At 35.5% G+C, this 18,747-nt stretch overlaps 1 protein-coding gene across 2 annotated transcripts in view; it reads left to right on the top strand.

Annotated features, from left to right (window-relative positions):
• The window catches only part of LOC134274802 (protein mono-ADP-ribosyltransferase PARP14-like), a 40,268-nt gene that overhangs the window by 4,135 nt on the left and 17,386 nt on the right, over positions 1-18,747 (top strand). For both annotated transcript variants that reach the window (XM_062757032.1, XM_062757033.1), the window contains 16 exons: positions 319-604; positions 882-1,979; positions 2,427-2,503; positions 2,929-3,094; positions 3,860-4,090; positions 4,498-6,136; positions 6,513-6,615; positions 6,937-7,161; positions 7,440-7,466; positions 8,381-8,602; positions 9,033-9,093; positions 9,430-9,506; positions 9,811-10,041; positions 12,348-12,569; positions 12,744-12,801; positions 12,959-13,026. In XM_062757032.1, coding sequence (XP_062613016.1) covers positions 319-604; positions 882-1,979; positions 2,427-2,503; positions 2,929-3,094; positions 3,860-4,090; positions 4,498-6,136; positions 6,513-6,615; positions 6,937-7,161; positions 7,440-7,466; positions 8,381-8,602; positions 9,033-9,093; positions 9,430-9,506; positions 9,811-10,041; positions 12,348-12,569; positions 12,744-12,801; positions 12,959-13,026 — 4,791 coding nt within the window. The remainder of the gene's footprint in view (positions 1-318; positions 605-881; positions 1,980-2,426; positions 2,504-2,928; positions 3,095-3,859; positions 4,091-4,497; positions 6,137-6,512; positions 6,616-6,936; positions 7,162-7,439; positions 7,467-8,380; positions 8,603-9,032; positions 9,094-9,429; positions 9,507-9,810; positions 10,042-12,347; positions 12,570-12,743; positions 12,802-12,958; positions 13,027-18,747) is intronic.

The following is an 18,747-nucleotide window of genomic DNA, read 5'->3' as shown; positions in this document are numbered from 1 at the left end:
CGGGGCTAGGGTGGGGCCAAAATGGCCAACCCAAGTTTTGCATAGGGATATATAGGGAAACCTTTTAAAATCTTCTTTTCAAGTACTTCAAAGCTATGATTAGCGATATTTATATGGAATCATCCTCAGGTAGTGTAGATTCTAATTTGTTCAAATGATGAACGCCTGGAGGGGGGGGGGGATAAATTCAAGCCCGATGTGCTCAGGTGAGCGCTGTGGCCCCTGGGCCTCTTGTTAAAATTCTAGATCTAGAGGTTTTTTAGTTAAACAATTCAGATATAACATAGAAAATAATTTTTGAAATAAAATCTTGTACAGGACTCGGATGAGGGAACATCAGTGGACCACGAAAAACCAGAACCCGTGGCTGGTCAATTTCTGATTACCGGTGACACAAGCTCAGCAGAAGATGAGGGCGACAATAAGGAAACTGACCCCATGACATCGGAAAACCCCTCTGGTCGGTATTTTACTGATGACACTAGTTCTGTAGAAGATGAGGAAGAAGATAAGGAAAGTGAACCCCAGAAGGAAAACCGAGGAAATCTGTCCTCTGATGATAGTGAAAGTGAAAAGTTTGAAGATGCCCATCAGCATGTGGAAGGTATGGCCATCTTAAAATTAAGCTTAATTTATTTCCCTCCAAAAATCGGGGCTTGAAAGTTTTCCCATTAGTATAGAATACTCTGAACCAACATTTATTCATGAAAAACAGCTGCAAGTTGTGCCTCCTTTAATTCATGAATATTTCTGGCTAAGAACCATATATTCAATGGTGTATTTATTGAATATTTATTGTGGACTTCAGATAAACAAATTGTGAATAAAAGTTTTATAAAGAAAAGTTAGGTTACTTTTTTTTTATATTAATTTTTTGACAGCTTCCCCAGAACCACCAAAGAAGCTCACAATTACAGACCAAACCCCAAGTCAAAATTCAGAGGGCAGTGGAAGTCCAAGTAGCCCAGAGGATGCAGTATGGAGTCCCCCAACATTTTCTCCAGCACCCTCCTCAACTAATCAGCCTCCCCACTCTAATCTACAGGAGGTCCCTGTTCAAGTACCTCCAACAGCGCCACCTAAGTCAAGGGAAGCTACTCCTACAGGAAAAACGGTAACGGACAGGACAGTGTATCAGAACTGGGGTCCTGATAACAAAGCTCAAGGAGATGGATCCAATGAACCAGAGAAAAAAGAGGAAGCACCAAAAGACAGAACTGTTTACGAGAATTTCAACCCAGGGCTAGAATCTGCCCCTCCAGTTCCTGAGAGGTCATACAGGCGAGATGCTCCCCCACCCATCCCTCCTAAGAGCTTTCGTAGTATGCCCCTAACACCTGAATCTGCTCATTTTAGTAGTGATGAATACAACAGTATGCGTGCTACATCAGGCAACACAAACCAGTCCAATGTTGCTACACATCCCACATTACCAGAGCAACCTGCTACGGTGCAACAGAGCAACACCATTGTAGAAGGGCAGGCCCCGGCATTGCCCCCTAAACCCCCAATCAGTGACTTTGAGGCTTATCAATCACTCCCTCCAAAGATGGATTATCCACATACACCATTCCATTCAACTCCATATTCCTCATTGCCTGGAAGCATGCCAAGTTATGGTAATCCGTATATGTCTGGGCAACAGACCCAAGACATTGACCTCAGTGCTTTGGGATTTCCACCAGAAGTACTACAGAACCCTGCTTACTTGCAACAATTCATGTACTGGCAACAGTATTATTATATGCAACAGCAACAGCAGTATCAACACCAACAGCAACCTCAACAACAACACCCCAAGGGAGCCCCATCCGCTAAGGCTGCCAGTGGTCCCACTCCAGGAGGAGACTCCAATGAAGCATCTCAAGGTCAAGGCAAGGAAATTCCAGATCCCAAAGGTCAAGGTCACACAACTCCAATCCCGCAGTCCAAGACTAAGCCTGAACACAAACCCTCAAAGCCTGAACCAAAGAAGAAAGGTAATGATGTTCATTATTCTCAAAGAATTGCTTCTAAAATCATCAATGAATTAATTGATTAATGTTTTGTGCCAAAATGGCTATATTTCAGCCATACATCGCATCAATGAAAGTGAGCTTTTTAGAAAAAAAAATTCAGGTGATCTTTTTGTGTTGACCATGTATCTTCTTGAACTTTTTTTTTTTGCATTTCCAGCATTTAAAATTTTACATTTACACTGAGGAAGCACCAAAAGACAAAAGACTAAAAATTGAACCTAACTGTTCAATGCTATAAGAGTTTTTTTTTTTCAAATTAAACTCCATTTTTGAAAATATTTTAACCCCAGTTTTTAACCAGAAATGCATGATCGAATAACAAAGCTTTTTTAAGTGTTAGAAACTTTTACTTTTCTAATTATATTGCATATTTCACTTTGATTTTTTACAATTTTGTTTGAAAAATAGATAAGAAACCAGCCAAGAAGTCACATGCAGGAAATGTAGAAACTGAACCTAAACCTGCCCCAAAGCAAAAAGAACAGGTAAAAGTGGATAAAATACTGTGCATTGATTAATTGTAATTTTAAACATAATATATGGTTAATGTCAAGTTTGCTTTTATCAAATTTTTTTTTATTGTTTAAGAAACTGGTCTTTCATTTCTTTTGGAAGTGAATAATACCCGGTAGCTTCTTTATAGAAGGGTGTTTTGTACGTCATAAGTATAAATAAACTGACCCTATCATAATATACTTGGGGAAAAATACTTTCATGCATCTAAATTTTAAGGTTAAAGGTGTTAGTAGGAAAGAAAGATTTTTTTGGAACCAATATTTGTGTGTGCAAATTTTAGTCAAGCATTACACCTTATTACAATTATGTTTAGTTCTAGTTATTTTCAGCATCTGACATTCAATGAGATGCCAGATATGGACTTTGAAATGAGATTGTGACTGTTATTTTATAGACTCCTGAGGACCTATTTGTATGTGTGAGTGGCCTACATCCTGACACCAATGAAGAGACCCTGACCAACTTCCTTGAGGCCAGAGCTACTGAGGATGTGGAAGTAGAGAGTGTGGTCTACAATGAAGGGAAGACCACTGCCATTGTACAATTTAATTCTCCTGTTGGTAAGTGATTTCTTTTTCCCCCCAGAAGTATAATTTGATGAATGAATATGATTTAAGGTGTCATGGGTCTCTTTGGTAACTTGGATCACTGAGTCTCTCAGGCTAATTATTGACCTGAGTCACATGGCTTACCTATTGCCTTTAGTCTCTTGGCTGACTTATTGCCTTCAGTCTCTTGGCTGACCTATTGACCTGAGTCTTCTGGCTGAGATATTGACCTTAATCTTCTGGCTGACCCATTGATCTAGGTTTCTTAGCTGACTCATTAACCGTAGACTTTTGACCTGAGTGTAATTTGGCTGACCTATTTACCTGAGTCTCTTGGCTGACCTATCGACAATTGTCTCTTGGCTAACCTATTGCCCTGAGTCTTTTGGCTGACCTGTTAAACCAAGTCTCTGCTCACCTATTGACCTGGGACTTGGCTGATCTATTGACCTTAGTCTTTTGGCTGATATATTGACCTGAATCTCTTGGCTGACCTTTTGGTCTTAGTATCTTGTGTGACCCTTTGACCTGACTTGTTTGGGAGAATTATTGCCTTGAGTCTTGTATGATTTTTTTTACCTAAGTCTTCAAGTTAACCAACTGATCTGGGCATCATACCTGAGCTATTGACCTGAATGTAGAGAGTGTTTGTCATGCTCTTGCAACCATTACATACTTTGAGCATCTTGTTATATTTTCAATGTTGATTTTGTAACTTTTATGCAAACCTAAAGAATTATCTCTAAGTAGGAAATTGGTACTATTTTTCAATGACAGATGCTGAAAAATTGAATGAAGCAAGCAAGAAGAAAAAGTTAGAGGGGAAAAATATTGAAATCAGTGCCATAGATCCAGTGAAGCTTATTGTGGTGTCAGCAGAAGGGGAAGTGACTGATGGAAATCTGAAGCAATACTTTCAGAACAAATCACGGAGTGGAGGTGGAGAGGTTCAGAGGGTGACAAGTAGAAATGATGGCTGCTTCACGGTCAAATTCAAACACGAAGAAGGTGAGATTTGTATCTGTATTTCTTGAAACTTGTTTTAAATATTCCTTGCCACAAAGCAATAATTTTAGAAATTGTTTAGGTACTTAGATAATTAATCCCAATAAAAAAAAAGTATTAAGAGTTAAAGATGGGTTTCAAAGCTGTGGCAAATTGCAAGCAAAGGTTGTTTCAAATATTGGTTGTTTTCATTAATTTTGACAAAGCAGATAAAAGCAATTGATATGTTCTGTACATTTTTGTACCAAATTTGTATCAAATTTGTCACATCATGATAAAACTTAGATCCACAAAAATGTTCTTTGATTTTCTGGCACTGAAACTTCACTTTAACTCATTTTGAAAGAAAGTATCATCATGACAGTTTTAACTGATCCTTAGAATTAAGATTCTATCACATTATTTCTCAGATGCCTTAAATGTTTGTAAAAAGTCGGACCATGAAGTATCAAACACACCCCTTGTGGTTACTCCCATGTTTTTCACGGATCAAGGAGAGATTTACGATTCCTCCAAACACACAGTGCCAATACCAGAGGCATTCACCATTGACGATATAGACTCTCATGTACAAAAATTTCTACAGCAATCAAACCCAGTGTTAGAACGGCTCAATTCTGAGCTAGAGAAGAAACACGCCAAGGTCATTATCGAAACAGAGGAAATTCAGGTGGATTGTCTGCTGAATCAGAAAACGCAAAATGTACGTCAGCTCATCAAGTCTTGGAAAACAGATGTAAAAGAAATTTTTGAAGATTATGTTCGTGAAAGCATTCATAAGACCGAGATTGAAGTGACAGAAGATGCTTGGAACGAAGTGGAAGAATACTTGACTGTCACACATACACATAACCCTGAGAGAATTCTGACTGTCTATGAAAAAGATAGTCTGAGGATTGTAATGGTTGGAGAGAAAATGTTGGTCCAGGAAGTGCACACTCAAACCAGTAACCAGCACAAAGCCATAGAAAGCAAGATTGAAAGGAAGAAACAGATAATATCCACAGAGAAAGAATGCTGTGCTCCGAATATAAGACTTCTAGAGAGACTAGGAATTATCACGGAGGTGAATGACATAAGAGAAGATTTGAATGTAGATACAGATTGTCCAAATGAGAAAATCTTGTTCAAGGGAGTGAGGGAAGACATTTTGGAGGCGAGAGTCAAAATTGAGGAAAAGCTAAGTCAGTTTGAGAGGTGGACAATTTCACAACAAGAGTTATCCAAATATCAAATTCTCATGCTAGGAGCTGAACCAGGGCAATCTAACCTACAGAGAGAGTTTGAAGGCAAGGGGCTTACAGTAGAGATGGAATTCCAAGATGGCAGTATTAAAGTGTACGCAATAGACAGTAGTCAGAAATCCATAGCTAATAAGATAATCCTGGACATGACTAAAGAATCTGTGATTGCCCTGGATGAAACCTCTTTGAATGTTCTTTCCACTGAAAAATGGGAGTATGAAGTGATGACGATGCAGTCAGAGTTTTACGAAAAAGTGATGATATCTCCGGCAAATGATGCCAAAATCACGGTCACAGCATTTAGTGATCTTCATGACTTTGTCAAAACAAAGCTGGAAGACTTCATTAAAGAGAATTCCATCTATACAGATATTGTGGACATTGAGGATGAAGGGGTTATGAAATTTATAGGAAAACATTGTTCAAAACAGTTGGAAGGCATTCAGGAAAATCTTTCACAACATTTTGTAAAACTAGATGTTAAGAATAAACAGGTAATGATAGAAGGGACCAAGGAAGGCCTGTTTCAGGCCAGATCTGATGTTAAGGATATGATCGGGGATATACATCATGTCATGAAAAAGTACGATCAACCAGGAATCAACAAAGTCCTACGAACGGACCAAGAGCAACTGATAGAAATTGAGGAAAAGTATCGTTCCGTTATCATGTTTACCGGTCCCAAACAGCCAGATTTCACATTTAAAGCAGAACCAGTCCGAACCAAACGACGAGGTATGCATGAAAGAGGGGAGTTCCATTCAATGCCAATGCCTGGAATAAGGGATTTTTATGAAGAAGGCAAGTTTATTTTTCTGCACTTGGTATTGAATTTTAAATATACACAGTTTGAAATTTTGTCCTTTTTTATAAGGAAAAAAATTGTGCCAGTAATGAATATATAACTACTGGGTACTGTATACATGGTTATTTTTGGCCCACTTTATTTTCGCCTTTTTCCATCTTGAAAATAATTTTTCCCCATCTAAAATTCTACCAGTCACACTTTTGTTAGAGAAATTATACTGAATTATTTGAATTTGCCCTGTTTTTAATTCGCCCATTCAAGGTTAGGGCGAATGAGGCAAGAATAAAACGAGGGCAAAAATTTCCCTGCGTGTATACATGTATATCAAATTCCCATTTATCAGTTCTTCTTTCTTTTCAATTTTTCCAGAGAGACCCACACCTGTGCAAGCTCCACAGATTCAGAAAGGACCTTACTGCTGTGCTGAGAGTAACATCATAATTAGACTGATCAGGGGGGAGCTGGCAAAACAACAGGTAAAAATACACCGTTATTGGTGCTTTATCTGGGTACCAGGATTAATCATTAAATATACAGTGAAACCTTTTATCCAGATTTGTGTATTCTGAAATATTGTCCTGGCCAATATTATTTTAATGTAACAAGTCGATCCCTTTCAATAAGTAGAGTTGTTTAAAATGTTGTCTAAATCTGACCAATTTCTTTGGAGTCATGGTGTCCATAGACAATTCTTACAGTTTTATGTATTCATGAAATTTCTGCATGTAGGAGACTTGATTTGAAAAGGAATGGAAAGATTTCAGGGAGAGGTAATTGTAAATTTTTTTTAAATCTAGGGAGATGTCATTGTGTGTTCTGTGGCACAGGATCTTCATCTGAATAAAGGAAAATCCAGTAAGAATCTGCTAGAAGTAGGTGGACAAGGACTGATGGCGGAGGTGGAGACTAAGTACCCTAATGGCATCCAGGCGGGGGAGCTGGCTATCATCGGAGGGGGGAACCTGAAGTGTCAAGAGCTGTACCTGGGTTATCTCCCCAACTGGGGGTCCACGCACGGCAAGGTCAGTGTTGGAAAGCTAGGGTTTTAAATGAGGTTTCATTTTCAGAAAGAATGCAGCTTTTGATATGTGTAGACAAATTTCTTTTATAAAAAGTTAATAAAATATAAAAGGAAAATTAATTTGAGGGGTATAAATATGTAAGCAAGTAATGGATGAAATCAGTTTTTTTCCTGAAGAAGTTTCGAATAATGGAAATTTTAGGAATTAATTACTTTGTTAAACCATGTCCTTCTAATGAGATAATTTTTAAGGGAAAATTAATTGATGTTTAATTGCAGGATAATGCATATAATTCTGAGGCAGAGGTTTGCAAATTGTGTTCTGGAATTTTTTATGGAACTTTTTCGGAAAAATCAAATTCCTTGAACAGAGCTTGTTTTAAAATCTCTCTCTTGAAAATATTAAACTAAGAAATATTTGAAAGATCTTGCCTAAAATGTGATGTGTCCTCCTTCTGTTTTTCAGAATATCCTAAATCAGAGATTGTTGCATGTAAACTCATTTACCACTGTAACAGTAAAACTCGGTTATTGCGAAATCACTGGTACCTATGAAATTACTTCGCTATATCTATGAATTCGCAATATCCGTGTTTGCATTTTACGAGTTTTACTGTATATATGTACTGGATACAGGGTACAGGGTTATTATTTTTGACCTATGTCATTTTTGCCCTTTCTCAATCTTTAAAATGACTTTCCCATTTTCGATATACAAACAAAATAGTAATGCTATGGAGATATTGCTTTTTTCTTGGAATTGGCCCCTTTTTAACTCTCCCCTCTAGCAATTAGAATGAAAGCGGGAATTTCAAAATAAAATAGGGCCTAAAATTCCCCTGTATACAGTAACATGTCAAACAGGACTGACATGTTTCAGACACTATTTTTCTATTTTTTACCTGCAACAGTGAAATCTAATGAACATGATGAAGGATTAACTTATTCTTAGTATTGAATTGAAATCACAATGATTAATATTTAAGGATTTTCTTAATTTGCCTGAGTTCTATACTTTCTAAATACTGTGAAAATACCTTATATTCTTATAGCTACAAGTTTTCTGTAATAGTTTGCTTACTGTAAGAGTTTTGTTAAAACACAATTTCATTTAATAACATCTTATTTGTCTGATAAAATGTATCAAATTCTGACTTATAAAGAAGCCTTGAAATATGAAATTTCACAAATACAGTAAAAAAACTATGATACATTTCTAGATATTGGTGGAGTTTATGAACAAATGCCTGAGAACGGCCCACAATTCATCCCACCAGTCCATTGTTTTCGCAGCCTTGGGCACGGGCCAGCTGGGCTACCCCAAAGACCAGGTAGCAGAGATGATGTACCAGACTGTCATCGACTTCGACCGCAAATGTGCGGGGACTCAGGTCAAAGAGGTCAAATTCATCTGTTACCATGGAGATCTGGAAACTTGTGAGGTGAGTGGAGTTGCAGTGAATAAGTATGTTTTCAGGTTGAAGCAAAGAATTATGAAAATGTTGATTGGGTAAGATCAGAATTTTGAGTCTGCAAGGACATACGGGTGATTTACAACAGTAAAAGAAATAACCCTTCAATCAGGTTGATTTTTGTTCAGATTATTTACATTTCCTCCTCTTACAGAAAAGATTAGACTGAGGAACATGCTATAATAATATTTTTACATATCAGTAGGCATAAATTTCACTGAGAAGAGGATATTATTTTCAAATTTATCAATGAATTATTTTTACTGTAAACCAACTATGTATTATTCACAATTCATCACTTTGAAATAAATTCTTGATGATTAATTTTCATTATTGCATAAATTTTTTTCTACAAATACAAAGCAGAGTAAATGTTTCTTATAATCATGACTATTTTCAGGCATTTGAAGCGGAGGAGAAACATCGACTTAATCCTCATCTCCCTAAAACCAAAACAAAAGGTGGTATGTTTTATTGCTTCTTATTAAAATACATGTATATATTGTATATTATTTGTTTTAAATCTAAAGATGATTTATTCAATTCAAAAATGGTAAAAAAAAAAAAAAAATAATTATATTACAAAGTTAAGTTATAAGTCATTAGGAGAATTACAGTCAAACCTCGATCATTAACTCAAACTTAATGGGACTACAAAAAAACTATATATCCATGCAGACCAGGATTCAAAATATCAGGTTAAAATATATTCTAAAAAACCTAAATGGGACATGGTATTTGAAATTTTATTGTTAGAGATACCAAAGTTCAACAGTATTTCTTAAATTTTTATACAGCTTCCAGAAAGGGTCCATACATCACAAAGAGCAAGATGAAGGTTTCCATTGTAAAGGGTGAAATTGGAAAACACAGCGTACGTTAAAACTTTTACATATTTAAATATTCTACAAAAAATATTTTTGAGTTTTGTTCAAGAAGACCAAGACCAAGCTGATTGAGTGTGTGTTAATTGTTACCAATTGTCTATTGTCTGAGTGTAGCAGGAATGGTGCCCCAGACTAAAATATGTTTATTTTATCGTACAGCACCCACATGTATATTAATAATTTTTCTATTATCTGCCAATGAAAGGCTTTAATTTTAGGTGTCTTATAAAGAACCTTTCAATCATCAGATATCTTGTTCTCTGTATTAAATGTAGGCTTTTGTTCATGCAGGCTGATGTCTTAGTTGTCGCTTGTGAAAAGTCGCTGAATCTAGCGTCATCTGGAAAAGCTGCCCAGTCTCTGTTACAAGGTGGAGGGGACTTGCTACAAGAGGGAGCTAAAGTGAAGTACCCCAGCGGCATCGCTAACTTTGGGGACTTTGCTAGTATTCCAGGAGCTGGGCTGAAATGTCAAGAAGTGTATTTAACTGCCATTCCTGGTGAAGAAGAGAAATCACAGACAGTAAGTAATGAAGGATCCTGTTAGAGTTAACTTAATGAGAGGATTCCAGTACTTTGATTTCTCTTATTGATTTCGGGGTTCGTCTACAATTTACATTACAGAATTGTCCCAGTTAAAATAAGAATAGAATGGGTGTAAACTGAAGTTAAGGCCACACTACATGTATTATGTTTCAGTGGCGGATCCAGAGGGGGGGAGGGTATGGGGGTTGCAACCCCCCTCCCCACCCCCTTTGGATTTGCAAAAAAGAAAGAGAAAGATGAAAGTTCCAAATTTTTGTTAGCCGAAGGCTCAAGTGAGCTTTTCTGATCACATTTTGTCCGGCGTCCGTCTGTCCGTCTGTCTGTCTGTAAACTTTTCACATTTTTGACTTCTTCTCAAGAACCACTGGGCCAATTTCAACCAAACTTGCCACAAAGCATCCTTGCATAAAGGGGATTCAAGTTTGTTCAAATGAAGGGCCATGCCCTAATTCAAGGGGAGATAATTGGGAATCATTGAAAATTTGGTGGTATCTTTTAAAAATCTTCTTCTCAAGAACCACTGTGCCAGGAAAAATGAAACTTATGTGGAAACATCCTCAGATAGTGTAGATTCAAATTTGTTCAAATCATGACCCCCAAGGGTAGGGCAGGGCGGCAATGGCTGCCCAGAGTTTTACATAGAAATATATAGGAAAATTCTTTAAAAATCTTCTTCTTAAGAATGACCAAGCCATAATTCATCATATTTATATGGAAGCATCCTCAGGTAGTGTAGATTCAAGTTTGTTCAAATCATGACCCCCGGGGGTAGGGCGAGGCCAAAATGGCCGCCCAAAGTTTTACATTGAAATATATAGGAAAATTTTGTAAAAATCTTCTTCTCAAGAATAACAAAACCAGAATTGGTCATATTTATTTGGAAGCATCTTCAGGTAGTGTAGATTAAAGTTTGATCAAATCATGACCTCTGGGGGTAGGGCGGGGCCACAATGGCCGACCAAAGTTTTACATTGAAATATATAGGAAAATTCTTTAAAAATCTTCTTCTCAAGAATAACAAAGCCATATCATATTTATATTGAAGCATCCTCAGGTAGTATAGATTCAAGTTTGTTCAAATCATGACCCCCAGGGGTAGGGCGGGGCCACAAAGGCCAATCAAAGTTTTACAGAGAAATATATAGGAAAATTCTTTAGAAATCATCTTAGGCCATTCCGAGTTTTTTCTCTGTTTAGCGTCCACCCATCTTTGAAAAACCTACCTACCTATTTGCAAAAAACACACAAGTCAAAAAAAAAAAAAACACGTATTTAATCATGTTTATAGTAATAAGAATGACGTAATTCAAAAGATATGATTTCATTTAATTATTTTTCATAAAGAAAGTTATTTTCGTCAGCAAAATCAAGGTATTTAATATTGAAACTATTCCAATAATGAAATATTATCCAAATATTTAGAGATGTTGCTGGAAATCACAAATTTTGACCTGAATAATTAATTTTCGGACTCCTGATTCTGTTTGTTTCTTCTGACATGGGATGTCAAAAAGGCGCACGCGGACGCTAAACATAGAAAAAACTGGGAATGGCCTTATCAAGAATACCAAAGCCATGATTGGTCATGGGACTACTTTTTGATATAAACTATTCAATAATAATCCAATTTCTACTTTTTCCCAGCCACAGTGCTCAGGTGAGCGATGTGGCCCATGGGCCTCTTGTTGTGTTTTACTATAGAAAATGTTTAGTGAAAGGCTAATGTTGTAATATATAAAGAAATTTGGTTGTAAAAACAAAATAAATCTCACATCCTTTACAAAATAGGAATTTGGGGTTCGGAGATTTATTTTCCTTTCCTTTTCAAAAACTTTCAGGTAGGAATCCAGGTAAGTATTTTTTCGCAGGTTGATCAACCTCCCACTTTTAAAAACCATACTCCACCCTAGCTGAATCCTACTGAGTTATTTAAGTACATGTATTATGTAAAACTTATGTTATAATAACTATTTTCCTCTTCAACCCCCCTCCCCTTCCCCTATGAAAAATTTCTAGATCCGCACCTGTATTCGATCCAGAATGGACTAGTATCATTACATTACTGTATGCAGGAATATCCCCCTTTTGTTCACATATAGGGAAATTTAAAATGGGCAGATTAAAATAAGCAAGAATTATCTCTTTTAATTAACAAAAGTTTGTTTGGGTTAATTTAAAACCTGGCAAAGTTGATTGAAGAAAAACCTTTAATTTCAAACCATTTATCTGTAGTAAAAATTTCATAACCCTTTCTTTTCCTAATTTTTTTTTTTTTTTATCCAGACCTTGTGTAAATTTGTGGCGGACTGTATGAAGCATGCCGACCAATCAGGATACAGCTCCATTGCTTTTGCTGCCATGGGAACAGGAAAAATGAACTATTCAGCTACAGAGGTGGCCAAAAATTTTTACCATGAAGTGAAGAAATATTCCAACAACCATCCAAACTGTAATGTTAAACAAGTGCAGTTTGTTCTCCATCCAGCAGATACAAAAACCATCAAAGTTAGTTCTAGTTTTGCTTTCTTGTATCATATACTTATCAGGGATGAAAATGGAAAAAAATATATTTAAAGTTTGCATATACCAGCAATATTCTTTATTATAGATGCTTATTTTTGGTTTAAGAACGTCAGGTATGTGAAAATTGAAAAAAAAAAATCTTAATTTTTCCTTAAGGCTTTTGAAGACCATGAAATGCAGATGTTAAATAAAACTGTGTACTCCAGTGGTTCGGGTGAGTATTGCATGTATAAGAAATGAAAATGGATTTCTCAGTGTTCATGTTTGAATGCTTAGAATTAAACTAAAGTATCTCTACTCACTTTTGCTCTAATATCAGAATACCTGATTTATGTACTTACACTCAAAACAAAAAAAATCTCTTCTTTCAGGTGCTTACACCACATCAGGTCATGGTATTGTTGTAACAGTAAAGACAGCCTCTATCACAAAATTGAAGGTAATGGTTTTAGTTCTGAACAACATGCTTCAAGTCCTAGTGTTAATTTTTGCAGAAATGAATTGGGAAAATCTGAAAATTGTAAAATAGAAATAAAACTTGAAATACTGTATTGTTATTATTCTATATTTTGCTAATTAAGGTCTTCCGTTTCCAACGGAAGACCTTCTACTGATTCTGTTGGTAAAGATTATTATTAAGGTCTTCCGCTCAGGCGGAAGACCTTCTACTGATTCTGATGGTTAAGATTATTCCCTATTATTCTTTTTTTTTTTTTCTAGACGCCAACTTTGAGACCACATAACTCTCTCATTCCTCAACGGATTTCGCTCAAATTTTCAGAGTTTTTGGACGTTACAAAACTCAATTAAAATGTTCTCATACATTTCAAAAATTCCCTTCCGCTTTCGAGTTATTTCCCTTTAAGTGAAAATTTGGTACTGTTCGTTTCCAGATAAAGGCTCAGAAACGACAAAAGCTGGAGCAGAATGTCTACTGCATTTAAATACTAGAAGAATTGAAGTTGTGCACATCGGTTTTTCTTTTTCGATTTCTGCGCTCCAAACGGTGCTAGATAGGGGTCAAAAATGAGAATGCCTAAAAGCGCCAAATTTTACATATATTTCCTTGTGTATCTTTTAAACTAAAAATAATTTGTTAAGACATATTTCACAAATATTGTGCATAATTTTAAGATCTATCATTTGACATCATTAAAAAGGGGCTGGCCCCTCAAATTAGGGGTCAAGGGAGCATGATAGTTTTTGCATTATAACTCAAAAACGGTAAATATTTCGATATGGTTATCGATTTGAAATGGGTCTTTAACATCTTATTGATCTCATGAAAACGTTATTTTGTTCGAATCTTGTGTTATTGAATGAGCAGCAAACTTTATGTACAGGTAACTGATTAATTTTATACGGCAAGTGAAGAATTCTTTATGCGTACGCGTATAACACGTATAACTGAAATAAACTGGATAAGAATAATATACGTTACTAAATTGAATGTTAAACTTTGTTGAAAAAAGTTCTTAACGTATTCTCTAGCTGGATGTCATACAGATTATTCAGAGACAACTTTCTCCTTGTATTTAGTTTGAATTACAAGACGGGAGATAGGAAAAATACTTATCATCTCTCATTCGATTGATACTCAATGTTGCATTATTTATTAAAAAAAAAATCAAGCTTAAAATAATTCACTGTCATTTTATTCATGCATCGTGAATTTTCGTCGGACCTTGACTGCTTTGTTTACAGTTGTGCAACCTGTTTATCGATAGCGCATGCATTGACCTATATACATTCCGGAGGTCAACATTACCGCTCTTTGATTTTTACGCGAGTCCCAGAGTTATCTAAAACGATGCTAGTCATCGATTTACTCAGTTTAAAATCAAGAATTTGTTATTTGCGTAAATCGTAAGAATATTTCTAGACACAAATATAAAGGTTTTCTTGAACATGTACGAGTATTTAAAGATAAAATGTCTGATTCTATTCTTTGACGAATGAATAAGAGGCGCTGCGATTTTGCTCAGGTATAGATGATTTCTCTGGACGAGTCCATCGGTTACACTGAAAGGTGACGCAGGATGACCTATCGATAACTCTGCCAATTTTGATAGTGATTGTAATTGCACATGTACATAAATTAATGTTTGAATTCTACCCTTGTGAAGTCCATTATAGTTTCGTTATTTAAAGAATCGGGGATATCACTACTGCAACTTAATTGTTTTTAATTTGAACGGATGATTCTATATTATTGGAAAGGTACACATTTTTTAGGTACCGTCGTCTCCCTCTCAACTTTGAAGTAATTGCAATCGTTATATGTATACGGGCCTATATCAAGTTATTCTAATTGTTGCTTAATTTATTTCAGGAAAAATTGCGATGTTGTTTAAATTAGCAATTACAAATAAACATGACAAATGCACACAGTAAATTGTAAGTGGAAGTGACGTTTTCAATTCTCATGAAAATCGAAAATAAAATTAAGTAACTTTGAGTTTTGCATAATTTGCTACATAACTTATCATTGGATTTTTCCGAATGATATGCTCATAAATTTCTTTTATTTCCTCAAATAAAAAGCTAGAATATCACAATGAAACGATTTTATGTGCATGTACATGATATTAACTAAACTACATGCTGTTTTACACAGAAGAGCACCCAACATGAGATTTAAGAATACGAGAAAAAAAAAGAGTATAATTAGAAATTCTTCTAACAAATGCAAAATTTCTTCCTGTAATTTCATACAAATATTCCAAGCCTTTCTTTCGTGTTTATTGGACTAAAAGAGATTAAATTATTAAATTTCCTCTCATTGCAATACGTAACCCCCTGAAATGATACAATGCTTTCCTTTAGAGTCGAGAATGGCAGGTCAGGGCTGGTGTTGAAATCCATGATTACTCCATAACTTTTTAATATTAACCAAAAATCATACGCGATATTGTTTTTAATTCGCAGGTTGTCAAATAGATTTAAGAAAAGGTCGGCAGAGATGAGTATGCCTCACTAAACTTTTTTATTCATAAACTTTTTAATTTCTAGAGTGTACAATCGAGCATCGAAGTGTGTACATGTACTACATGTACTAGTTTTTTTTTTTTTTTTTTTTTGGGGGGGGGGGGGGGGGGGTACCAGTTTTCGCTGCATTTGATTTCCTGAATTTTGCATTGCATTTCCGACAATTAAACAAAGTTAATAGAATATAATTGGTGACAGTAACACAAGTTTTTAAAACGAAAGTCAAGCAATAAAACGTTAAAGTTTGTATTTTGAAAAATAAATCAAGTCAAGTCACATAAAACAAAGACAGGTTGAAACGCACACACATGGACATACATACAAACGTTTTGGTAACTCGGAATAGTCCAGAGTAAAACTATATTTTCTTGATGACGGAATGTCCAGTACATCTAATGTTCATGTCCGGGATAGTTCACGGCAGTTTCATCACACATACGCAATTATCATACAAGTCGAACGCTGTGAGGTAGAGGATTGACACTAATTCCTTAGATAAATACTGAGTATCAAATTCCTTTTTACTGTCTTAACTTAACTTGATAGGTAAATAATTTTAGCATATGTTAAAAATAAGCATTAGAAATAATTTTTTTCATAAAATTCAATTCTGTTACATTTCAAATGAATTTGTAAAATTAACTTTATGACAATTGTCATGCTGCAGATCTGTAGCTCGCTAGCTGTTCTAAAAAAATTGAGATGGATCACCAGAGAGCTACAGTGCCATCCATATTATCTCAAGTTCAGGCTCAGAAGGACTATTAAAAACGCTTGTAAGGAATGTTTAACTGTAGAAAAGTTTAAGGAATGTGTTAGAGACACACGGTAAATAATATTTTTAGATTCAAGCAGTTGAAAAACACGGATATTGAATATAGCTGCAGTGCAATTTTTTTCTAATATTTTCTAGTTTTTCATTCTTCGTATTTCTCAATTTATCATGTTCAAATAACGTGTATTTATTTTTATTAGGGCACATTAAACCTTATTTGTCAACCAGTCTGACAGTGTCCATCTGTCACGAGAACTTTAAACTTGATAATAACTATTGAATGAGTTGAAATAGGACTTTCATATTTCACATGTGCATTATTTGTGACATCTGATTTTCAAATATACTGTGATTTTTAACTCCGTGACCTTGATCTTGACCTACTTAAAAAATAACATTGCTTTAAATTGACCATAACTATTAAAAGCTTTCATTTTATAAACATGTACATGTAATACCTGTGTCAACGCCTTTAAAAATTCATTATGATTTTTGACCCTTTGACCTTGAAGTTTGACCCACTTTTCAAAAATATTAACCATAGTCATACCTTTTGAGAGAAAAGAGATCGATTAGGGCTTTTATTTTACCACTGTGTATTACCTGTAACAACATTTTTTTAAATACCGATACGCTGATTTTGACAACGTGACCTTGACGAATGAGAAGAGATAGGGTTTTCGTATTACACAAAAATCAAATGTATGTACCTGTGATAAAATCATTTCAAATACTAGCATATAATGAACTTACTTTTCACAATTTTAACCATGACTTTTGATAAAGAAAGGATAACGCTTTCATACCTAGATTTACACATGTATACACGTATTAGCTGTGACAAGGCCTATCGAAAAAAATATAGCTTAAGAATTCGTCAATACGGTAGCACACAAATGGCATTGCTTATCACCAGCGTGTGTCATGGTGTGACGTAAGGTCATTTTAACAAGGTCAAGGTCGCAAACATTCCTTTACTATCTTTTTTAATAGTAAAACATAAATAAGATGACATCTACCCTTAAAAGATTGCTTTAACATTAGAACGTGGAATGACCTTGACCCAAGGTCATTTCTCCCTGTCCGCAGCTCCGACGGAAGACCTACTCGTTGCTTTGCAATGAGCTCGGCTCTAGTTTTTTTTTTTTTCTGCTTTCCTAGACCGCAACTTTGAGGCCTCATATCTCACTCATTTCTCAACGGATTTCGCTCAAATTTTGAAAGGTTATAGATGTTTATAAATTCTATCAGAATGCTGACTAAAATTTTAAAAAGTCACTTCCGGTTTTGAGTTATTTCCCTTTAAACGAAAATTTATAGGCTTTCGTTTTCCAGACAAAGGCTCAGAGACGGCTAAAGCTGGAGCAGAAATTCTACTGATTTTAGATAATAGAAGGATTGAAGTTGTGCACATCGGTTTTTGTTTTTCGATTTCTCTATTCAAAATGGCGCTATATAGGGGTCAAAAATTAGAACGCTTAAAAGAACCAAAAATTACTCATATTTTGCCTTTTATCTTCTAAACTAAAAATATTTTGTTAAATTATATAGAACATAGTTTGTGCAGAATTAAAAGATCTTTCAAATGATATGTCGGAAAAAGGGCTAACCCCTTAATTAAGGGATCTAGAGGGGCCAAAAGTTTTTTTTCCAGATATCTCAAAAAGCATTGAGAATTTGTTATACATCAAAGAAGCAAAGTTATTGAAAATGTCAAGCTTAATCTAATGGAGTCGACAAAATACATCCAGCGTCGCCACTTCCGGCCAAACCGGAAGTAGTCGGAAAACGCAAATTTTTGCTGTTTTTGACAAGTTTTGGGGTAACATATGTCTCTGGGAGCATAAAATTTAATTTTCCGTGTGTCGTCGTCACTTCCGGTCAAACCGGAAGTAGCAAAAAATGGCTTATGTTTGCATAAATTAACATAGCTTTAAAGGATTCAAAGCATTTTTAGGCGTTATTTCTCATTTTCGTGAAAAATGAGAGCTACTTCCGGTCAAACAGGATGGAAGACCTTCTCGTTGCTTTGCAACGAGCTTTGCTCTAGTCTAGCCATAATAATTGAATTGGAATAGAGATACACCATGATAAATTTTTATTTTAAAAAATAAATCCATTTTTCCCTTCCATGCAGTTGAAGAAAATGCAAACAAAGACTAAAGAAGCTTTATTTTTAGCTCTACTGGTCAGAGACCAGAAGAGCTTATGCGATAGTAATGCGTCCGTCGTCCGTCCGTCTGTCTGTCTAGCTGTCTGTCTGTCCGTCTGTCTGTAAACAATTTTTCAAAACGCTACTCCTCCTACAGTTTTGGTCTGATTTTAATATAACTTGGCACACAAGTAGACTACACTAAGATACATAATTCTGTATATCGGTTTTTGATTTTGATGAAC

This window comes from Saccostrea cucullata, unplaced genomic scaffold (assembly GCF_032062105.1).
Source record: "Saccostrea cucullata isolate Sc308-1 unplaced genomic scaffold, CSIRO_AGI_Scuc_v1 ctg413, whole genome shotgun sequence".
In the NCBI taxonomy this organism is placed as follows: Eukaryota; Metazoa; Mollusca; class Bivalvia; order Ostreida; family Ostreidae; genus Saccostrea; species Saccostrea cuccullata.
The sequence above is the reverse complement of the archived record's forward strand: the minus strand, read 5'-3'. Positions and strand labels throughout refer to the sequence as shown.